A 20,601-nucleotide genomic window follows, 5' to 3' on the forward strand; every position below is an offset into this window, starting at 1 on the left:
GAATACTCAGCCATAATTGCTTTTTACTATATGTTATATATAGTAAATGCCTCGTATTTATTATATACTAATATTATCATCATTATCTAACATTTTAGTAATAGAACTATCCAGCTTTAGTCTTAAAGATTAATGACGTACCTTGAGATCTATACATGACATTCATAAAAATGATAACTATAGTTGTTAAAGACAATATCTCATTACAAATTACAAGTGATTCATTACAAATAATTCATTCTTAGAAATCTATTTTCTATTTTTGGAATGCTTGATCTCTTGTTACAAAAAGTAATTCATAAGTATTTAACATTATAAAGCAATCTGTTATAGTTAAAATACCCTTTTAAAATCAATATTTGGAAACTAAAAAATTTTAAAACAATATACCAATAACAATAGTTATTTTTATTTATTTATTTATTTTAAGACAGGGTCTCACTCTGGCTGGAGTACAGTGGTGTGATCATAGCTCACTGCAGCCTCAAACTCCTGGGCTTAAGTGATCCTCCTGCCAACCTGAGTAGCTGGAACTACAGGCATGCACTACTATGACCAGCTAAATTTGTATTTTTTATAGAGATGGGGTCTCACTGTGTTGCTCAGTCTGGTCTTGAACTTCTGGGCTCAAGTAATCTTCCTGCCTCTGCCTCCCAAAGTGCTGGGATTACAGATGTGAGCCGCTGCTCCTGGCCCAATAATAATAGCTGACATTCATGTAGTACTTTTTCGTTTATAGAAAGCTCACATGGCTTCATTTAATTTATTGTAGTCTAGTCTATTAGAACTATTGATATTACAGATAATCTTAAGACAAGTAATACCTTGAATTCACAAATTGGACTTTAACTATGATCAGATGGTATTGTGTGCCAGATGTTTTTCCAAGCAAAGGTATAAATGTGCAAATAGTGAGAGTATGACTTCCTATGCATTAAGTTCTTCATTGTGAATGACAGTATGTACTTTTCTATTCGGTTAAATTGGTACCTTGCCAATGCTTTAGTATGAAATTGAGTTAATAGGTACTTAGGTGGCTAATCTTTAATAATTGAATCATTAAAACTTTACTTGTTTTTTTCCTCCCTAAAAAGAGCATGTTTTTGAGATTTTGATCCAGTATTTATCAGTTAAATCATGAAATTTTATTTATGTCTTTCTTCTTCAGAAGGAACATAATCTTCAAGTTTTGGGTCTGGTGAAATCAGATGAAGGGTTCTATCAGTGCATTGCTGAAAATGATGTTGGAAATGCACAAGCTGGAGCCCAACTGATAATCCTTGAACATGGTAAGAGGGGCTGAAATAGTCAGATGCCAGAGGCCATGTGCTTGATGAACGAGCACCCGTCAGTCCAAATACCTCATGATTGACAACCCGTTAGTAAAGGCCAACATGTGGCATAACTAAGAGAAAAAGAATAGCAGTCTAAATCATTTCTATTACATAGAATTACCTAGAAACACAATTTTGGATAATGTTGAAAAGCAATTTTTACTAAGGAAAGAAAAACTAAATATTATAGAGTCTTAATATATTAAGGGTTTTTTTAGAATTAGTCATCTTAATCTCACAAATATATTTCTGCCCTATATAAAAAAACTTTTTTTCCCCAATTCTTTACACTTTTATTAACACACTTGCAGAAAATAACATTCAAACACTGAGAAAACTAAATAACTTTGGAAGCAGAGCTCATTGTTTTCTGCTTACATATAAGTAACAGTTCTGGGCTCTTGGCACAAAATAATCAACGTTCATGAAACCCTGACTACTATATCAAACAGAAGTTAAAATTATAGGCACTAGTTTATCAAATCCACATTTCTTAGAAAAGCTTAATGGTTTGCATTGAAATTTTTAGTTTTTCCAGAATACAATTAAATTACCTTTTCTGATCACCACCAAAAAAAACCAAGTTTATTATTTAAAAATTCAGATAACAGGAGGCCGATGTGGGCGGATCATGAGGTCAAGAGATTGAGACCAGCCTGGCCAACATGGTGAAACCCTGTCTCTACTAAAAATACAAAACTTAGCTGGGCGTGGTGGCGCGTGCCTGTAGTCCTAGCTACTTGGGAGGCTGAGGCAGGAGAATCTCTTGAACCTGGGAGGTGGAGGTTGCAATAAGCTGAGATCCCGCCAGTGTGTTCCAAGTGGGCAACAGAGTGAGACTCCGTCTCAAAAAAAAAAAAAAAATCATATAACAATGAAAGTATAAAGAAAAAAATCCATCCTATGTCTCAAGTTAGGAAACCCACACTGTAATTTGAGCAGAGGTTTAATATAAGGAATTAGCATTGATATTGGGATTAGAGTAGCAAAGGTTTGACTAGTAAGAAGTAAAGAGAATGCTAGACAATATAAACATGGCAACTATCAGGAGCAACTACAGCCCCTAGGTCTGAGATAGAGCCCTCAGGAAGAGGCCCCTCTTTTTAAGGCTGAGATCCAGACCCTGTTGGAGATGGTATAACCATGATTTACTGGATGGCAGAGAAGTTGATGTGGTGCTTTGCTGTCTAAACTTGCTCAAAATCGCTTTTCTTGAGAGTTAGGGAAAACTGCTCACAGTGAAGTGTCTCACCAGAGGCAATCTGCTACAAAACTACCCAGTGGGTCAGGTGTTAGAGGAAGCTGCTAGCTATAGGAGCCTGCCATGGTAGTACACTAGAACCAGGAAGGAAACTCCTTTTTTCTGTACTGTATCTCCATTGCCTTCTATTGATAAAGTTTAATACGTGTCCCAGCTGGCAAAGGAAAAGTATATAAAGAAGTGGCTCTGTTTTTTGCAGCATAGGCAATGAAATGTGAATTTGGAGCTGAGAGGCAATAAATTGATAACTGGCACACATTCCAAATCCTGCCACCTGGGGATACTGTGTATGGTTTTATAATTTCCTGTTTCTTGCAACAGCATGCTGTGTACATCTTTTTGTGTCAGCAGTTGATTGGCATCAATATTGTCTATTGTTGAATAGTATATATTCAACTTTATATATACTTTGTTTTACATAACTGATTTTATATTGGTTAACATTTAGATTGGCACCTGTTTTTTTTTTTTTTTTAATTATAAACAATGATGTATTGAACTTTTTTTGTGATTATTTCCTTATACTAAATTGCTAAAAGTTGAATTATTGGATAACAGTTCTGTATTAAATTGATAAGGGTACCTGTTAGGTGCATTATTTATTTGTTTTAGCAACTAAATCATTTTTCATTTTGAGCATTTCTCAAGAATACATGAAAAAGATGCCACTTTAGACATCGGATTTTGTATCCAAGTCAAATAAAATCAGGTGCTGGTGTGGCTCCAGGAAGATTTCTCTGATGATGGTAGTTTGGCCTGGGAAGCTAATTGGCAAAGATGGCACCTACTGTGGCTTTTCACTAACATGACATATATGTAGGATTTTTATTTGCTATTTTTTGAAAAATATATTTGAGAGTACTGTTACAGGAAAGTATAAAATATTAGAACTGCTTTTTTTTCTTCTTATGTTTGTCAGTGATCGTACCCTTCCCTGTTTATTGAAAATGATTTTAGGAGAAGTGTGCCATTTTTCCATCTTGGTGAAATGCCTGAGCACAATGACCAAATAAGGCATTAGCAGAATTAGTGAGGTAGATAGGCTTATTTCTTTTTACTTGTGGCAGTGACTTTTCTTAGTAAACCTCATGGCTATTTGGGGTATATTTATTTACGTGGAACTAAGCAAAGACACTTCAGTATATTTGTGTTTGAGATTACTGTTACAAATCTAACTGTCACAGTAGAAATGGCTAAGTATGCTAGGATGTCCCTAAACTAATCTTAATTGGGCTTTCCTCTGAAACTATTTGGATAGTATAAACATTATAGTCATAGTGTGTTTGCTTCTTTCTTTTTGAGAATAGTGTTTTAGGAGCTGATGAAATTTTTTAGTGACATTATTAGGCATGCATTAAAGATGCATAGATTATGAGGAGAGCAAGTGTCATGTTATTAATTCTGTTTTTTTTTTGTGTTTTGCTGTTTTCTTTTAATTTGCAAGATAAATATTTATATGGGAAAGCTAAAAGAAGGAATACAGCAATTTATTAGATCTGATCTCTGCTTTTTTGGAGTTTACAATATAATAAGTGATGTAAGAGATGTATTAAACTTGAATAGCAGTCCAGATTAGTGTTATTTTTATATCACAAATAAAGCAGCATACAGTTCAGAAGAGAGGAATTCTGTCTGTGGGATCAGGGAATTTTTTCGTGTAAGATGTCCCCTTTGTAATAGGCCTTGAATTATAAGATTTCTAGATGTTAATTCAAAGGAAAATCTGGATCAGTATGGAAATAGAGTAGAAGACCTGTTTCTGTAGTAAGGTAGCCTTTAACTGCAGAATAGGATCAGATTGCATGATTATAAATAATCAAAAACAATGTCATGCGTAATGAGTGTGATGATGAAATCAAGTTTAATGAGAGGAAGACAGAGTGCAAGCTGGTTGAAGGAATATTGTTAGAAGAGGCCATTGTGAGATGATAACTACTTATACTAAAGAAATTGGTCAAAAAGCATCCTACTAAAGAGATTGTGTTAGTCTGTTCTTGCATTGCTATAAAGAAATACCCGAGGCTGGGTAATTTATAAAGAAAAGATATTTAATTGGTTCACAATTCTGCAGGCTGTACAGGAAGAGGTTTAATTGGTTCACAGTTCTGTAGGCTGTGCTGGCATCTGCTTGGCTTCTGGGGAGCCCTCAGGAGGCTTCCAATCATGGTGCAAGGCAAGCAGGAAGCAGGCATTTCACATGGCAGGACCAGAATCAAGAGAGTGAGGTGGGGGGTGCTACACAGTTTTAAACAACCAGATCTTGTGAGAACTCACTATCTCAAGGACAGCACCAAGCCATGAGGGATCTTCTCCCATGACCCAAATACCTCCCACCAGGCTCCACCTCCAACATTGGGGATTATATTTTCACATGAGATTTGGGCAGGGACAGAGATCGAAACTATATCAGAGGTGTTAGTGATTTATTTGACTGAGACTTTATCAACTGATTGGACATCATACATTGTTATAGAAGAGTCAGAGATACTTCCAGGGTTTACCCAAGTCCTGGAAAACTAGGTGTATTAGTCTGTTTTCATGCTGCTGATAAAGAAATGCCTGAAACTGGGCAATTTACAAAAGAAACAGGTTTGGGACTTACAGTTCCACATGGCTGGGGAGGTCTCACAATCATGGTGGAAGGCATGGAGGAGCAAGTCACATTTTATATGGCAGCAGGGAAAGAGAGAGCTTTTGCAGGGGAACTCCCTTTTCCAATCCATCAGATCTCGTGAGACTCATTCACTATCACGAGAACAGCACAGGAAAGACCCACTCCCATAATTCAATCACCTCCCACTGGGTTCCTCCAGTGACACATGGGAATTGTGGGAGCTACAGTTCAAGATAAGATTTGGGTGAGGACACAGCCAAACCTTATCACTAGGAGAATGGTGACACCTTTACAAAAATAGAAAAGGGAGACAGATCAAAGTGGAAGGAGATTTCCACTTCTGTTCAGGATATAAAGAGGTGTATAAAGAAAATCCCACTCTCACCACAAGAAAGAGCTTAGTAATTTATAACACCGTAAGTTCTCTTGAGAGAGCTCAGCATGCAAAACAACTGTATTAGTCCATTTTCACACTGCTGATTAAGACATACCCGAGACTGGGTAATTTATAAAGAAAAAGAGGTTTAATGGACTCACAGTTCCACGTGGCTGGGGAGGCCTCATTATCATTGTGGAAGGCAAAAGGTACATGTTACATGGCAGCAGGCAAGAGAGAATGGGAGTCAAGTGAAAGGGGAAACCCCTTATGAAATCATCAGATATTGTGAGACTTACTCACTACCATGAGAACAGTATGGGGGAAACCACCCTCATGACTCAGTTATCTCTTCCACAACATGTGGGAATTATGGGAGCTGCAATTCAAGATGAGATTTGGGTGCGGACACAGCTGAACCATATCAGCAACCAAATAACCTAAATTCCAAAAAGGACAATCCTCCCCATACAACCCCCCCAAAGGCATAGATTGTGTGTATTGTTTCACTTTTGGCAGAACACAAGAGAAAGAGATGGCTACTGTAAAAGCGAGTAAGAGGAAAACTCCTAGAGTTTTAACTAAAAGGCCTTTAACCACAAGGCCAACTATGGGCTAGTTTGGAATGTCTGGGGGCCCCATATACAAAGGGGGTTTACACTTTCTTGCAAATGCTTTTCCTTGTGGTTCCACAGAGTACTCCCAATTAAGTGGATGCAAAAGCAGGAGACTACAGAAAGCCATCTCCGTGGTTAGAGATGAAGGAAGCGATGATCTGCAGTTGCAGAGAGGCCTTTGTGCCTGGGAGACAGGACAGAGGCCTTCCCATTTACTCAGACCCTTCCCCTTTAAGCCTTAAACCAGTGGACGAGGAGCAGAAAACTTTCTTATTTCATAAGTTCCTGAAGGGAGATTAGAAGTCAAACCCCTGTGCTTCTTAGGGGAGGAACCCCCCTGTCCCCAGGATGCAGGCAAAGACCCATTAATGCTGGGGAAAGGGTAGAAGAGAAAACCTTTTACTTCTGAAAGGTGCAGAAATCATTTTGGGCCTCAGGATTCTACAGCAATACCAAGGAGAGGTCTTTTACTACTAGGGGAAGAGCAGGAAACTTCCACTTAAGACCAGTACAAATACAAAGCAGATTTTGGCTGCCATAGGAAGAAGAGCCACAGGGCCTACTAAAGACTGAGGCTGGACCAGAACAATGGAGAATTCTAGCTGCCCCAACCATGAGCTCACAGCAACTAATAAAAGCTTTCTGCTGTTTGGGAAAGTTCAAGAGCATAGAGGGATATCCTGTGGTGTTGGTATGCAGGAGTGGTTGAAAACTCAGAGGAAAGAAAACAACACAGAAAGAGAAACCCTCTGGCTTCTAAGCACAGGACAATGGTAGTCTCCCAGTAGAGGAATTTGAAACCTGTGGTATACTTAAGGTAACTATAATAATAAAATCCATTCCCAGCTCAATTCCTGACTAGATTAACCTCTTTCACACTAATTGCTTGACAAAAAAACAGGCATCCCGTTTTTGAGGTGTAAATAATACTTACTGCTGTTCTGCATAGCATGTTCATCATTCATGCAAAAATTAATAGACTTGAAAAAGCCCATCCATTGTTGAGAGAGAAAGCAATCAATAGAATTTCAGACTTTGTGACTTCTATGCAACAGAAAGATATTCTTACAAAATACGCCATTCACATTTCATTCTTCATGTACTTTATTTATTTATTTAGAGATGGAGTTTCACTCTTGTCACCCAGGCTGTAGTGCAGTGGCACAATCTCGGCTCGCTGCAACCTCCGCCTCCCAGGTTCAGCGATTCTTTTGCCTTAGCCTCCTGAGTAGCTGGGATTACAGGTGCATGCCACCACACCTGGTTAATTTTTGTATTTTTAATAGAGACAGTTTCATATATACCTTTACTTTTAAAATTACTTGAGGTATACTCCTACAGACTACAAGATGAGTTAAACCAAGAACTCATAAACAACACACACTCTTAACATCTGATCCAGCAATTGTACTCCTTGGTGTTTACATGAGTTAGTTGAAAAGTTATGTCCATGCAAAACATGCACGCAAATGTGTTTGTAGCATCTTTATTCCTAATTACGAAGTTGTCCTTCAATAGGTGAAAGGATAAATTGGTGTACATCTAGACAGTGAAATATTACCCATTGCCAAAAGAAATGAGCCACCAGGCTGGGTGCAGTGGCTCACACCTGTAATCCCAGCACTCTGGGAGGTCGAGATGGATAGATCACTTGAGGGCAAGAGTTCGAGATCAGCTTGACCAATATGGCAAAACCCTAGATCTTCTAAAAATATAAAATTTAGCCAGCCGTGGTGGTCCACACCTGTGATCCCAGCTACTCAGGAAGCTGAGGCATGAGAATCACTTTAACCCAGGAAGCAGAGGTTGCAGTGAGCCAAGTTTGTACCATTGCACTCCAGCTTGGGCAACAGAGTGAGACTCTGTCTCAAAAAAAAAAAAAAAAGAAAGAAAAAGAAATGAGCTGTCAAACCATAATGCCCTTGGAGAAATTATAAATGCAAATTACCAAGTGAAAGAAGCCAGTTTGAAAGGGCTAAAGACGGTGTGATTCCAACTACATGACATTCTAGAAAAGGCAAAACTATAGAATTAGTAAAAAGATTTGTGGTTGCCAGGGTTTGGGAGGAGAGTGCAATGAATGAGCAGAGCATAGATTTTTATGGCAGTGAAACTACTGTGTATGATACTGTAATGGAAGATACATGTCATAAATTTGTCCAAGTCCATAGAATTTGCAACATTGAGTGAACACTAACATAAACTATGGACTTTGGGTAGTAATGATGTCTCAGTGCAGATTATTGAATTGTAATCAGTGTACCGCTGAAGTGGGGGATGTTGATAATAGGAGAAGCTATGCATGTTTAGGGCAGAGGAAATTTTGGTACCTTATGCTCAATTTTGCAGTGAATCTAAAACTTCTCTAAAAACGAGATACCATTATGCACTTATTAGGATAGCAAAAATCCAAAACACTGACACCACCACCAAACTTACAAGGATGTAGAGCAACAGGAGCTCTTATTCATTGTTGCTGGGAATGCAGAATGGTACAGCCATTTTCGAAGACAGTTTGGCAATTTCTTACAAAATTAAACATTTTTATCATAAGATTTAGCAATTGTGCTCCTTGATATTTACCCAGATGAGTTGAAAATTTACATTCACACAAAACTTACACACAAATGTTTTTAAGAATTTTACCCATTATTGGCAAAACTTGGAAGCAACCAAAATATCCTTCAGTTTCTGAATGGATAAACAAATTGTGACACATCCATACAGTGGAACACCATTCACTGAACAGAGCATCTAAGATGGGACAATATCAGAGGCTGTAACATAAATAAATTTATAAATTATAAATTCTTTGTGGGAGTCTCACAAAGAAACAGAACAAGGACAGGGAAAAACAAATGTTTGGATAGACAATGGCCAAGAATTTTTTTAAATGAAAGAGATCAAACCATACATCCAAAAAGAAGCTCAGACAATCCCCAGGTAAGCTAAATACCATGATGATGTTGATGGTGATAGGAAGAAAATATGCCTGTATACATCATAGTCAAACTTCTAGAAACCAAACATGAAAAAATCTTGAAGGCAGTCAGAAATTTAAAAAGAAAAAAGAAACATTACATACAGAAGAACAAAGATAAGAATTTTTGCCAGAAATAAGGGGAGCCTGAAGACACTGAGCAACATTTTTTTAGTTTTTTTTAAATTCAGGCGCTATGCTCCTCTTCACTGTATTGTTCCAAGTTATAATTATTATATGTGCTGCTCAAGCGAGCACAGAGCAATATTTCTTAAGTCCTTAAAATAAAGGCAACCAAAACTATACCCAGCAAAAATATCTTTCAAAAATTAAAACGAAATAAAGACCTTTTCAGAACAGAAGCTGAGAATTTGTTGCTGACATACCTATGCTACAAAAAATGTGAAAGGACAAAAACAAAGTGGGCTAGAGTGTTTTCTTTTTTAAAGTAAATATAAAAATATAATTTTTAATTTTTTAATTACTTTAAGAGATAATTGACTGTCTAAACAGGGGCCCACAAAAATTTTTTTTGTTTTTACTCTCTAAGTAGTTTATTTCCACCTTCACAAACTCATGTGCCTTTGGCCATTGTGCAAGGCACCATGAATTAAATACTTATATCAGAATATGTTTGTCTTACATGATTCAAGATAAAGTGGATTTTAAAAGCAAATGGGTGCCAATGATGGGGAGGTGAGGGGAATAGGGCAGGCAGCAATAGGGTAATATGGAACAGCATTTTTCTGTAAAGAGCCAAATAGTAAATATTTTAGGCTTAAAGGGTCAGTCTCTGTCACAGCTATGTAACTCCACCTTTGTATCACAAAAGCCACCCTATAGATCAAACAACCTTGGCTGCTCCCGTGAAACTTTGTTTATAAAAACAGGTAGCAGGTCCTAATATGCTGACTCTGGTCTAACACAAAAATAGTTGATAACATAAAATTTAAAAGTATGACAATGTTATATGTAGTGTAGTCCGATGCATAGGGTAGAATTGAAAATAAACTATTGTAAGATTCTTATAGTACACAACAATACTTTGTGTCAAAGATACTCAAATACTTTCAATATTATTTTTAAACAAGACTCATGAAGATAACGACTATCACAAAATATTTATTTCCTTTTTCAGTAATTCACTTCATTATTTTTCTGGTTAAGCTCAGATACTGATCACAGAGATATATTAGTAAATTATCTGTAGTTTGTAGTTCTCCCTTTAACAGTTCCTCCTTGGAGACACTAGGGCACATTTCCTCCTCATTATTCATATACCAAGTCTGACTTTCTTCTCATACCCTTTTATTCTTCACCCTCCTGCTCCCTGTTTGCCTTTTTTCCTCCCACTGCCTCCCCTTTTTTTTATTTAAAACATTTTAAGTGAAACAGACATCCACTGATGAGAAATAACTTAGAATCACAAACTATCAGGGCTGAAAGATATGTATCATGTAGTCCAGTGGTTGGCAAACTTTCTGTAAAGGGCCAAAGAATAGATACTTTAGGCCTTACCTGACATTAGGTCTCTGTTGACACCACTCACCTCTGCTATTGCAAGTGTAAAAACCACCACAGACACAATACAGACAATCTGTAACAAATACATGTGGCTGTGTTCCCGTAAAACTTTATATGCAAAAGCAGGAAGTGTACTGGATTTGGCCTGTGGGCCACAGTTTGCCAGTCTCGATCTAGTCCATCATCTCTTGCATATCCCTACATCAGTGTTTCCCAAACTATGCCCTTCAAGATGTATTAATGGGTCTACTAAAAAGCAAACAAACAAAAAGTTTGTTTTTGTTCCACGGTCCAGCAGATTTGGGGACTGCTCTATAAACATTATATTCCACTCTTGGAAATTCACAATGCTAATGAACACAAATGGAAAGAGGCTCAAGATGGGCCAGTGTTCATCATTTCTCCTTCAGACTGTCCAAGCACCTGCCTTTCTCTTACCAAATCAAGATGTATCAGTGAGGTATATCAGAATTTGCTGTATTTACTTCTGCAAGACAACCCAGTTCTCCTGTGAAAGGAATTCTTTGTAGACTCTTCTGTCTGTGATGTTTTTGGCAGAAAGTGGTCAATGTTATGTCTGGTGCCTTTTCTAAATTTTACCACTGATTAAAAGGCGAGTTTAGTATTTAAAAAAAAAGACTTTGCTAATTATATAAAAGTAATACATGGTTATTTTAGAACACTAAGAAAATACCACTGCCCAAAGATAACCAGTGTTAACATTTTGGTATGGAACTGTCTACATGTGTATATATATTTTTTAAAATTAAATTCAGATTACTTGGTATATATTAATTTGTATCTTGTTTTTCTACTTGTTATTATATCCTGAGATCTTCCTGATATCATTAAAGGGGTTCAAAGGCATGGTTTATAATGGCCAAAAAACTTTTCCATCATAAGGTTGTATTATAATTATTTTAACTACTTCCTCTATTTTGGGACATCTAAGTCATTTCCTGTTCTTCCTTTCTTTATCCATATTTTTCCTTTTTTATTACTAATGCTCGTATTAGTAGTCTTTGTCCAAATCTCTGATTCTTTCATTAGGAAAAATTCCTAAAAGAACAATTAATGGTTTAAATCAGTAATTTATGTAATTGTCAAAATGATTTTAGTAAATGATGTAACAATTTACATTTTTACTAAAAGTGAAGAAAGGATACAAACCTAATTACACCTTATCCAGCCATTAAAAAGTCATGTTCATTTAAAAATACAAAATTTAGGCTGGGTGCAGTCCAAAAGTTTAAGATCATCCTGGGCAACATGATGAGACCCCATCCTCACAAAAATAAAAAAACAAAAAACATTGGTCAAGTGTGGTGGCACACACCTTTGGTCCCAGCTACTAAGGAGGCTGAGGTGGGAGGATTGCCTGAGCCTGAGAGGTTGAGGCCTCAGTGAGCTGTTATTGCACCACTGCACTCCAGCCTAGGCAACAGAGCAAGACCACCCACCTACCCATGCAAAAATAAACTATTATTCGGTAAAAATGACATCTTATTCATTGAATTTTGTATCTTTGATTATGAAGTAGAATATTTGTCATATGTTTAGAAATACAGTTATTCTCTGGTATACAGGAAAGACTGATTCCAGGACCTCCACATATGCCCAGATCTGTACATATCGAAGTACTGTAGTCAGCTCTGTAAGAACTGAGTAACATGAAAACTAGGCTGTCTGTATAGTCAGGTTTTATATCCCACAAATATTATATTTTCAGTTGCATTTGGTTGAAAATAAAAATCACCATTTAAATGGAACCATGCAGTTCAAAACCATGTTGTTCAGGGATCCACTGTAGTCTACCTTTGCTCTTCTGTGAGTTATATTCTTCCATTAGTTATTGAAAAAGGAAATAAATCTCTTGTGAGGTGCTTATCTTCACAAACCTTCTTTTAAAATAATGTTGAAAGTATTTGTGAATCGTTCATAGTCTTATTTCTGTAGGGAGAGTTTTCTGATTCCCACCTGAAGTGTGTGGCTATATATACTGGCCATCAGCTAGCTGGCTAGTACTCGACTGCAAGAAGCTGCTTTGGAGCATCCATAGTGGGCCTGTGGTATCCTTAACATGACTATTAGGTTAATTATCAGCTTTGAACATTTAATGAAATTTAATAATTACGCTTAAAATATATAAAACATTTGTGCATTTATCACTGGAAAACAGAGTTTCTGAGCAAATTGTGAAGTAGATTTTGACGTCTGCTCCCAACATGCTTTATTCATCAAAACATTTAAAATACAACTTTTAATATTTATATTAAATATTATACTTTTTATATATTTTTATAAAATATTTACTTTTATATATTTTCAGTAACAGCAGCTCTTGATTTTAGAAAATCTTGTGTCTTTTAAAAATATTTAACTGAACATAAAACAGCATTATTTTTATTTGCTGTAATTTCAGATTAACATTGCCTATCATTTTATGCTAAAATCCTGTGTTTTTTTCTAATTATTTATTGAATTATATTTTTTAAAAAGCATTGGCAGGTACATTATTATTATTATTATTTAAATTATTGCCAGTCGATTAAGAGTAGTAGGAATTCAGGTAAAATGTCTGTATTTTTTGTTCATTAACTTTTTATTGGCCTTTCTTCCTGTCAGTTGAATTTAAAAATAGATTCCAAGATTATCATGTGAGACTGGAATGTGAAAACATAGAAGTATGCTTTTCTTTTTCTGTCCTTTCATACCAACTCTGATAATTGGCAAATTTTAGTTCTAGTAAAGGAGGAGATTGATGAAAAGGGAGTAACATGAACTTGTTTTTTATAAAGGAAACTTATACTTTACCAGCTCCTTAAATGACTGCTGGGATATTATGGCTGTGGTAGATAAGAATATACACTGAGCATCCCCTCCCCCGCCTTTTTTTTTGACAGAAGTGTTTGTAAAAAATTCCATATAGTATCTGAGGTTGATACTGAATAAAAGAAGCACTGGAATAAGTGACTAATGACCTGGCATGATTAAAAGTTGGCTAGATAGCAGGAAATTGTTACTCATTAGTGGAATATTTTAATTCCAAAGCACTAGGATGTACAGTAGTTGGTGTTGGTGTTAACTAAAGGATAAGTTCTAATCAATTATTTTGCTTTTTTGTAATGGTTAATTATAACTTTAGGGAAAGTTTTACTCAAGGTAACTGGTGTAATTTCACTTCTTAATCATGAATTTCATGTCTAGGAACTTTCTAAAGACTGAAAATATATCTGCTGTCATTGCTTGGGTTCTAATTCATGTCTGCTGTTAATGACTGGATTACATATTGTAATTCTGTGATTTTTTTATTTTCTACAAAATGAATTAAATTGAATGATTTCTTAGGTCCCATATCACTCCAAATACTCTGTTAAATGCAATTGTTTTACAAACGTATGCATTTAATGTAAGATGTTTCAGAATGCTGCTTCTGTATGGGTATTGAAATAGGTGTGTTGTTTGCAGACAGGTTGAAGCATTTCCAGTTAACTTATGTAACCTGTCATAACTTGTATAATGAAACAAACCTTGTGCTGAAAGTCTGATATACTGGATTAATGTCCTAGTCCCACTGTGGATGAAGTGATTAGCCTCTCTGTGCCTCAGTTTTCTTACCTATAACTTTAAACAGTCATCCCTGCACAGCACACCTTTGAGGGGCAAATAGAATAATATCTGTAAAGCATTTTGTAAATTGTAAGTAATCTATAACTTTAGGGTAATAATAATTCAAAAGAACATACAAAGGCAGAGCACCCATGAGAATTCAGTAGTCAGCATTAAAGGAGATTAAAAATGAAGATAAAAGCTTAACTTTATGAAGTAAAGTTTGAAGATTTCTTTCAAAATAAGCAACAAAATCCACATAATATTCAGTTAGATCATTTAAATTGGCAAAATTAGAAAATCTTCTTTATATGACCAGATTGCAAGGCATCTGTAATGATCTGGTTAAAACTAAACTTGCACTAAAATATTTTAAAGTAAACATAACACATGTTCATTGTCAAGGATAAGAATACATAATTGACTGAAATAAAAGTAAATTTACTTTTTAGCCCTTCCCTTAATCTTACTTTCTAGAGATAACCCTCGTTAACAAACATTGTATGTATTTGTGCATTCAGTAAATAATTTGTTAAGCAAAATTTTATATGCCAAATATTCATTGTGCTAAGTGGTAAGGATGAAACAGTTACCAGGCAGACATGATTATCTGCCCTCATAATGGGCAGATAATCATATTGTCTGTTAGTAGAGACAGAGAGTAAGCAAGTAAATGAATAAGTATACCTTTTATTGTCTACTTAAAGTAAATAAAAATAAAGCTCTGATAAAGAATTATGGGGGGGTAGAGTAGGAATTATTTTAAATAGGGTAGACAGAGAGGGCCTTTCTGAAGTGGTGATATTTGAGACCTGAGGGTTAGAAGGAGCCTATGTGTGTGTGTGTTTTACACTTACACATACATATACACACATTCACATATAAACTTTTTATTTGCAGAAGTGAAATAATATGTTTCTTTATAAAAAAGACTTTATAAAACAGTATCTTATAGACATGGTAGTCCTTATAGGTTTGTCTTTTTATTGTTTTTAAACTGATTTATACTTGTCAGACTAGTGTGTGAGGAAACATATTTTTGAGTTCTTGATAACAATGTAAATTTTTTTTGAGATGCAGTTTAAGAATAATTTAAAATTCATATACCCTTTCATCAAACCATTTTAGTTATAATTATCTTACAGATATAGTTACTAAGTATTTAAAGATTCATATGTTAGACTAACATAAATCTCTAAGTAACCTAATTAACCAGTAAGGAACTAAATACCTGAATACAGTAGAATACTAGGAAGCTATTAAAAAGAATAAGATCTATGTATGGAAAAATATCCAAGTTATATTATTAATAAAACAAGTTGCAGAAAAGTATGTATACTCTGATTTCTAAATTGGAAGAAATAATTTCTGCCAGGTTTGAGAGCCAAGGGAGGCTTTTTGAAGAACGTGGCAATTGAGCGGAGCCTAGAAGGATGTGTGGTATTATAGATACAGTGAGGTTACATGAAGATGGGAAGAGGTGTATACGTAAGAAGGCTCAAAGTGCATTTGGAGAATAGCAAGCATCTCAGTTTACCAGTGTTCGAACAAGTACGAGTACAGGAATATATCTCTAGGAAGGTGTGCATAGACCAGATTGTTTAATACCAAGTTGAAAGTTGGAATTTGTTGAGCAGTTGGAGGACTCCAGCAATTTTCAGTTACATAGCACTTTAAGAGGATTAATTTATTGGAGATGTGTTGAGTGGCGTTAGAGAGGAAAATACGGAATCCGTCCTACCATTGAGGAGGATTTTGTACCAAATCAGATGTGATGTTTAAGGCCCTGGATTAGTTTATGGTAATGGAGAGAGAGAGAGACTTTCCTTTTACTCCCTAATGGCTTTGTAATACTTCATTTCCATTGCTAGAAAAGAGTACCTAAGAATGGGTAATTTATAAAGAAAAGAGATTTATTTGGCTCCTGGTTCTGCAGGCTGTACAAGAAGCATGGCACCAACGTCTGCTTCCATTAAGGGCCTCAGGAAGCTTTTTAATCATGGTGGAAGGCAAAGGGGGAGCAGGCATGTCACATGGTGAGAGAGGAGGTGGTTTCAGGTTCTTTTAAACAACTAGTTCTCAAGGAAACTAATCGCGTGAGAGCCTACTCAGTGCAAAAAAGGCATGAGGCCATTGATAGGGTTCTGTCCCCATGACACAAATACTCTCCACTAGGCTGCACTTCCAAATTGCAGATCAAATTTCAACATGAGATTTGGAGGGGACAAATATCAGGCTTATACATGATACCTATTTATTATATGTTGGATAGATGTTTCTACAAAGGAACATGGCACAAGATTTATGATTTATTGGATATTTAGGATAAGAGAGAAGAAAATAGTTTTACACTAATCAGAAATAGAGGGATTCTCTGTATAAATCTAGGGATATGATCTTTGTTCTACTTAGGTTAAGGAACTTTGTCTCCATTAATGTTGAGTTGTGCTATAATGCATGCTATGTTTTTAGATAGCTTTGAAGAGGTAGACATATAATTAAAGTATGAATAGTTTGTTTGATGTTGAACATTAATTTCATCTTTGCCAAAGGTCATGGACTTTAAGACCAGAACTTGTGAGGTCCAAATGCTGATTTAATGCCTCAATGATAATTTTTGGTGTTAAATAAAAGTCTTGCAGATGACCTTCTGGACACAAAGTTGAATATAGAATTATCAAAGAGCAATCTTGAATTTGAATTTGATGCTATTATTTTGTTATAAAGAAAGAATCTATTATGCATTGCTAAAGCACCAGAAGGAAGATAGTATGTCTGAATATCTTTTAATTGGTAGTTATATTTAAAAGATGCTAAATTATACAATAATGTCATAGTTGGCAGAATATCATTTGAATCTGAAAGATATCACTGACAATCTGGCTGCTTATAGACGAGCTTTCATATAGTTTCAATGTTGGATCTGTGTGTTTTTCATTTTAGGTTATAGTGTTGTTGGCAGTGAGTATATCTCCCAATTGATGCATGCTTAAGAGCCTACCAGAAATAAAAAGTACAGTATAATTTGATACGCATTTTGAGAAGTGTCTTTGGTATTAACATTTTAAATGTTACTACTGCCTCATAACTGCTATAATATTATCTTAATATTTTAGCTGTATGCCTGTTTCTCATAAAAACCTTCATTTACCACCAGAATTATTGTCTGAGTTTCCCCTTATATAGCATGTACCTGAGCACTGTAGACCCCAAATGATAAAATAAATATAAGAGACTTTTTAGCTAGATTCTGGTTTGGTGATGATTTTCTCCTAGTTTTTTGTGTTCCTCTCCTTTTACACTTTTTTTTTTTTTTTTAACAAATTTGAGTAGCTGTGGTTTATTTTAGAATAGTTTTGTTAAAAATCTCAATTAGGGACTACTTTTAAAAATAATCTCTGGAAATAAAAACTGCTTGAATTTGGACTTCTGCATCTTAAAAAATGCTAATACTATTTCTCCCTCAACTACAGCCTAGAACATTGGTTCTGATTAGATGTAATGTAAATCACTAAGCTCATTTAAAGTCAGTTTTTCTTTTTTATCGGACTAAATGGTTAATGAGCAGAAGTGCCTTTCTGCTTTTAGTCTTCCTCCTTTCCTCTGGGATGTGGGAGTCATATTGAGGAGACAGCATTTGGTTTAGGATGAAAGGAGAGGCGGCTGTCTTTTTCTGGGCCCACTGCTGTGGTAGGTGCGTCATTAACATCTGTCACACCTTTTTTAATGAGTGCTTTTGATGTCAGGAAAAAGTCAGATGACTTCCTTAAAATGAAAACCTCCCTCTTGCACACGAGAATGGAAGGAGTATTTTGTGTTCATTTTATTTTATAACTTCCTTCAATTGTTTATATAAGTCATTTGTTGAAACCAGCAGTTCATTGCAGGGGCTGCTTATCAGAACATGCACGTATATAAAACTCCGCAGTACTGTGTTCCTATCAGATTAGTTCTTCTCTGCCTTTGAGACTTAGTTCCTCAGAGGAGAAACTCCAATGTCTATGGGATTATTCACATGCAGTTTATTCCCTTGCAGTGAAATTGTTTGAATACTTAAAGTATGTAGCCTTGGCTGTTTTTGCAAGTTTATGTTCACATTGCATTTTGGCCCTAACCAGTCTCCTAGCTTTTCAGCAACCATGCTCATGGACGTTTCAGGTATTATAGTAGCTTTGAGTAATTTCTTTTTAAGAATGTTATTCTCTCACCATCAGGGGCACTGCATACCAAATTCATAAGCACCAACTTCAGTTAGGCTGAGACTGCTGGCAAATCCTATTAGGTTTTCCTAGTCTGCTTCCTCTCTTTTCTCTGTATGTCAATATTCAAAACCTTCATCCTTCTCAAGCCTGTAATTGTCTTATTTCAGCAGATGATCCTACATTTCCCATTCATTGGAATTTAAAATCTTTTTGTGATCTCATGCATTGTCAGTTTTTTTGGTGACAGTTCTCTGGGTGTTAAGATTGCTGCATATTACAGTTTGTTAATATCTATTGGATTAAACTTAATTGTGTTCTTAAAATTCATTAGAATCTTACCTAATGTTTGTCTACCTCATCTGTCAGTTTCTAAGAAAATATACTTCCAAGAGACCAGGCACAGTGGCTGATACCTGCAGTCCCAGCACTTTGGGAGGCCAAGGCGGGTGGATCGCTTGAGGTCAGGAGTTTGAGACAAGCCTGGGCAACATGATGAAACCTCGTCTCTATAAAAATACAAAAATTAGCCAGGTGTGGTGGCACATTCCTGTAGTCCACCACACCTGCTGGGGAGGCTGCGGCAGGGGAATCACTTGAACCTGGGAGGTGGAGTTTGCATCGAGTCGAAATTGCGCCACTGCACTCCAGCCTGGGTGACAGAACAAGACTCCATCTCAAAAATATATATATATTTCTAAGAAACTATGATTGCAGCTTTGTTCAATTTTTTTTTTATTTCTATTCCTTTATATATTCAGAAACTATGTTGTTAATGCATTAGGAATTATGACTTATCTTCCTGGTCAATTACTCCATTTCATCAAATCTGAGATACCATGCCTTATAAAGATGCAACTGATTGCAGAGATGTTAAAATGTGGAAAAGGATCAAGGAAACATGGTATTTGTTTTATCAGCAGGAAACATTTGTGTTGTCCCAGTTAATTCTTGTTGCTTTCAAATTTGTTTTGTCTGATACTGACATTACTATACCTGCCCTTTTTTTTTTTTTTGAGATAGAGTCGCACTCTGTCACCCAGGCTGGAGTGCAGTGGCACAGTCTCTGCTCACTGCAACCTCTGCCTCCTGGCTTCAAGTGATTCTCCTGCCTCAGCCTCCTGAGTAGCTGGGATTACAGGCACCCACCACTATGTCCAGCTAATTTTTGTATTTTTAGTAGAGACAAGGTTTCACTATGTTGGCCAGGGTGGTCTTGAACTCCTGATCTCAAGTGACTCACCCGCCTCGGCCTCCCTAAGTGCTGAGATTACAGGCATGAGCCACCATGCCTAGCCATGCTTTTATAATAGCATTGACTGACATATATTTTCTATTCTTTCATTTTCAAACTTTTGATGTCCTTTTGTTTTAGGGTTATCAACTGTAGACTGTACTTACTGTCCTTTTGAGTTCTGCCATCTTAATTGTTTTCTATTTATCAAATGGCTACCTTTAAAAATTCAACATATTTAGCCTTTTTTTTTTTTCTGTCAGCACTCAGGATTCATCATGATCCCTTTCCCCTCACCAAACAACTAAAAAGAACTTCATGCCTTCACTGCCCTGTTTCTTATATACTGTACATTGCCCCAAACTATATTCTCTGGGCTACAATTTCTGCTTTCTTGGATTCATCATTCTTTATTTTACTTGATTATATTTTATGATAAATTTCTCAGAAAGAGTATATGAGAAGTAAATTTTCAAGACTATGTATATCTGAAAGTATATTATTTGCCCTTGTATACAGTCTCATCATCTTTTAGCATAATGATAGGAATTTATCTTCTCATTAATTTCTTGATTTTAGATGGCTTAGTTTATTTTCTGAAAGCTTTTAGGATTTTTTTTATTTGAATTTTAGAATTCAAAGAGTGAAACCCCCAGTTTCATATTGTCCAGGTTGAGTGGTTTCTTTAAAGACTTCTATCTGTTTAGGTCCAGAAAAATATTACGATGTTATCTGTTTGATTATTGTTGTTGCTGCTTATTCCGTTAGCTCCTCTTAGATTTTTGCTTTTCATGCCATCTGCTGCCTTTAAGTGTTATATTCAGGGAAAGTTCTAATTACTTTCTAGACCACT

At 35.9% G+C, this 20,601-nt stretch overlaps 1 protein-coding gene and 1 long non-coding RNA gene across 11 annotated transcripts in view; both read left to right on the forward strand.

Moving 5' to 3' along the window:
* The window catches only part of NEO1 (neogenin 1), a 249,702-nt gene that overhangs the window by 136,179 nt on the left and 92,922 nt on the right, over nucleotides 1–20,601 (forward strand). For all 10 annotated transcript variants that reach the window (XM_032244757.1, XM_032244754.1, XM_032244762.1 and 7 more), the window contains exon 7: nucleotides 1,169–1,289. In XM_032244757.1, the coding sequence (XP_032100648.1) occupies nucleotides 1,169–1,289 (121 nt within the window). The remainder of the gene's footprint in view (nucleotides 1–1,168; nucleotides 1,290–20,601) is intronic.
* On the forward strand, nucleotides 8,846–11,334 carry LOC116527653. The gene is made up of 2 exons (XR_004258656.1): nucleotides 8,846–10,002; nucleotides 10,694–11,334. It is a non-coding gene; the product is annotated as an uncharacterized LOC116527653 (long non-coding RNA).

The sequence above is a fragment of the Sapajus apella genome, unplaced genomic scaffold (genome assembly GCF_009761245.1).
Source record: "Sapajus apella isolate SASKATOON/1434 unplaced genomic scaffold, GSC_monkey_1.0 scaffold55, whole genome shotgun sequence".
Lineage (NCBI taxonomy): Eukaryota > Metazoa > Chordata > Mammalia > Primates > Cebidae > Sapajus > Sapajus apella.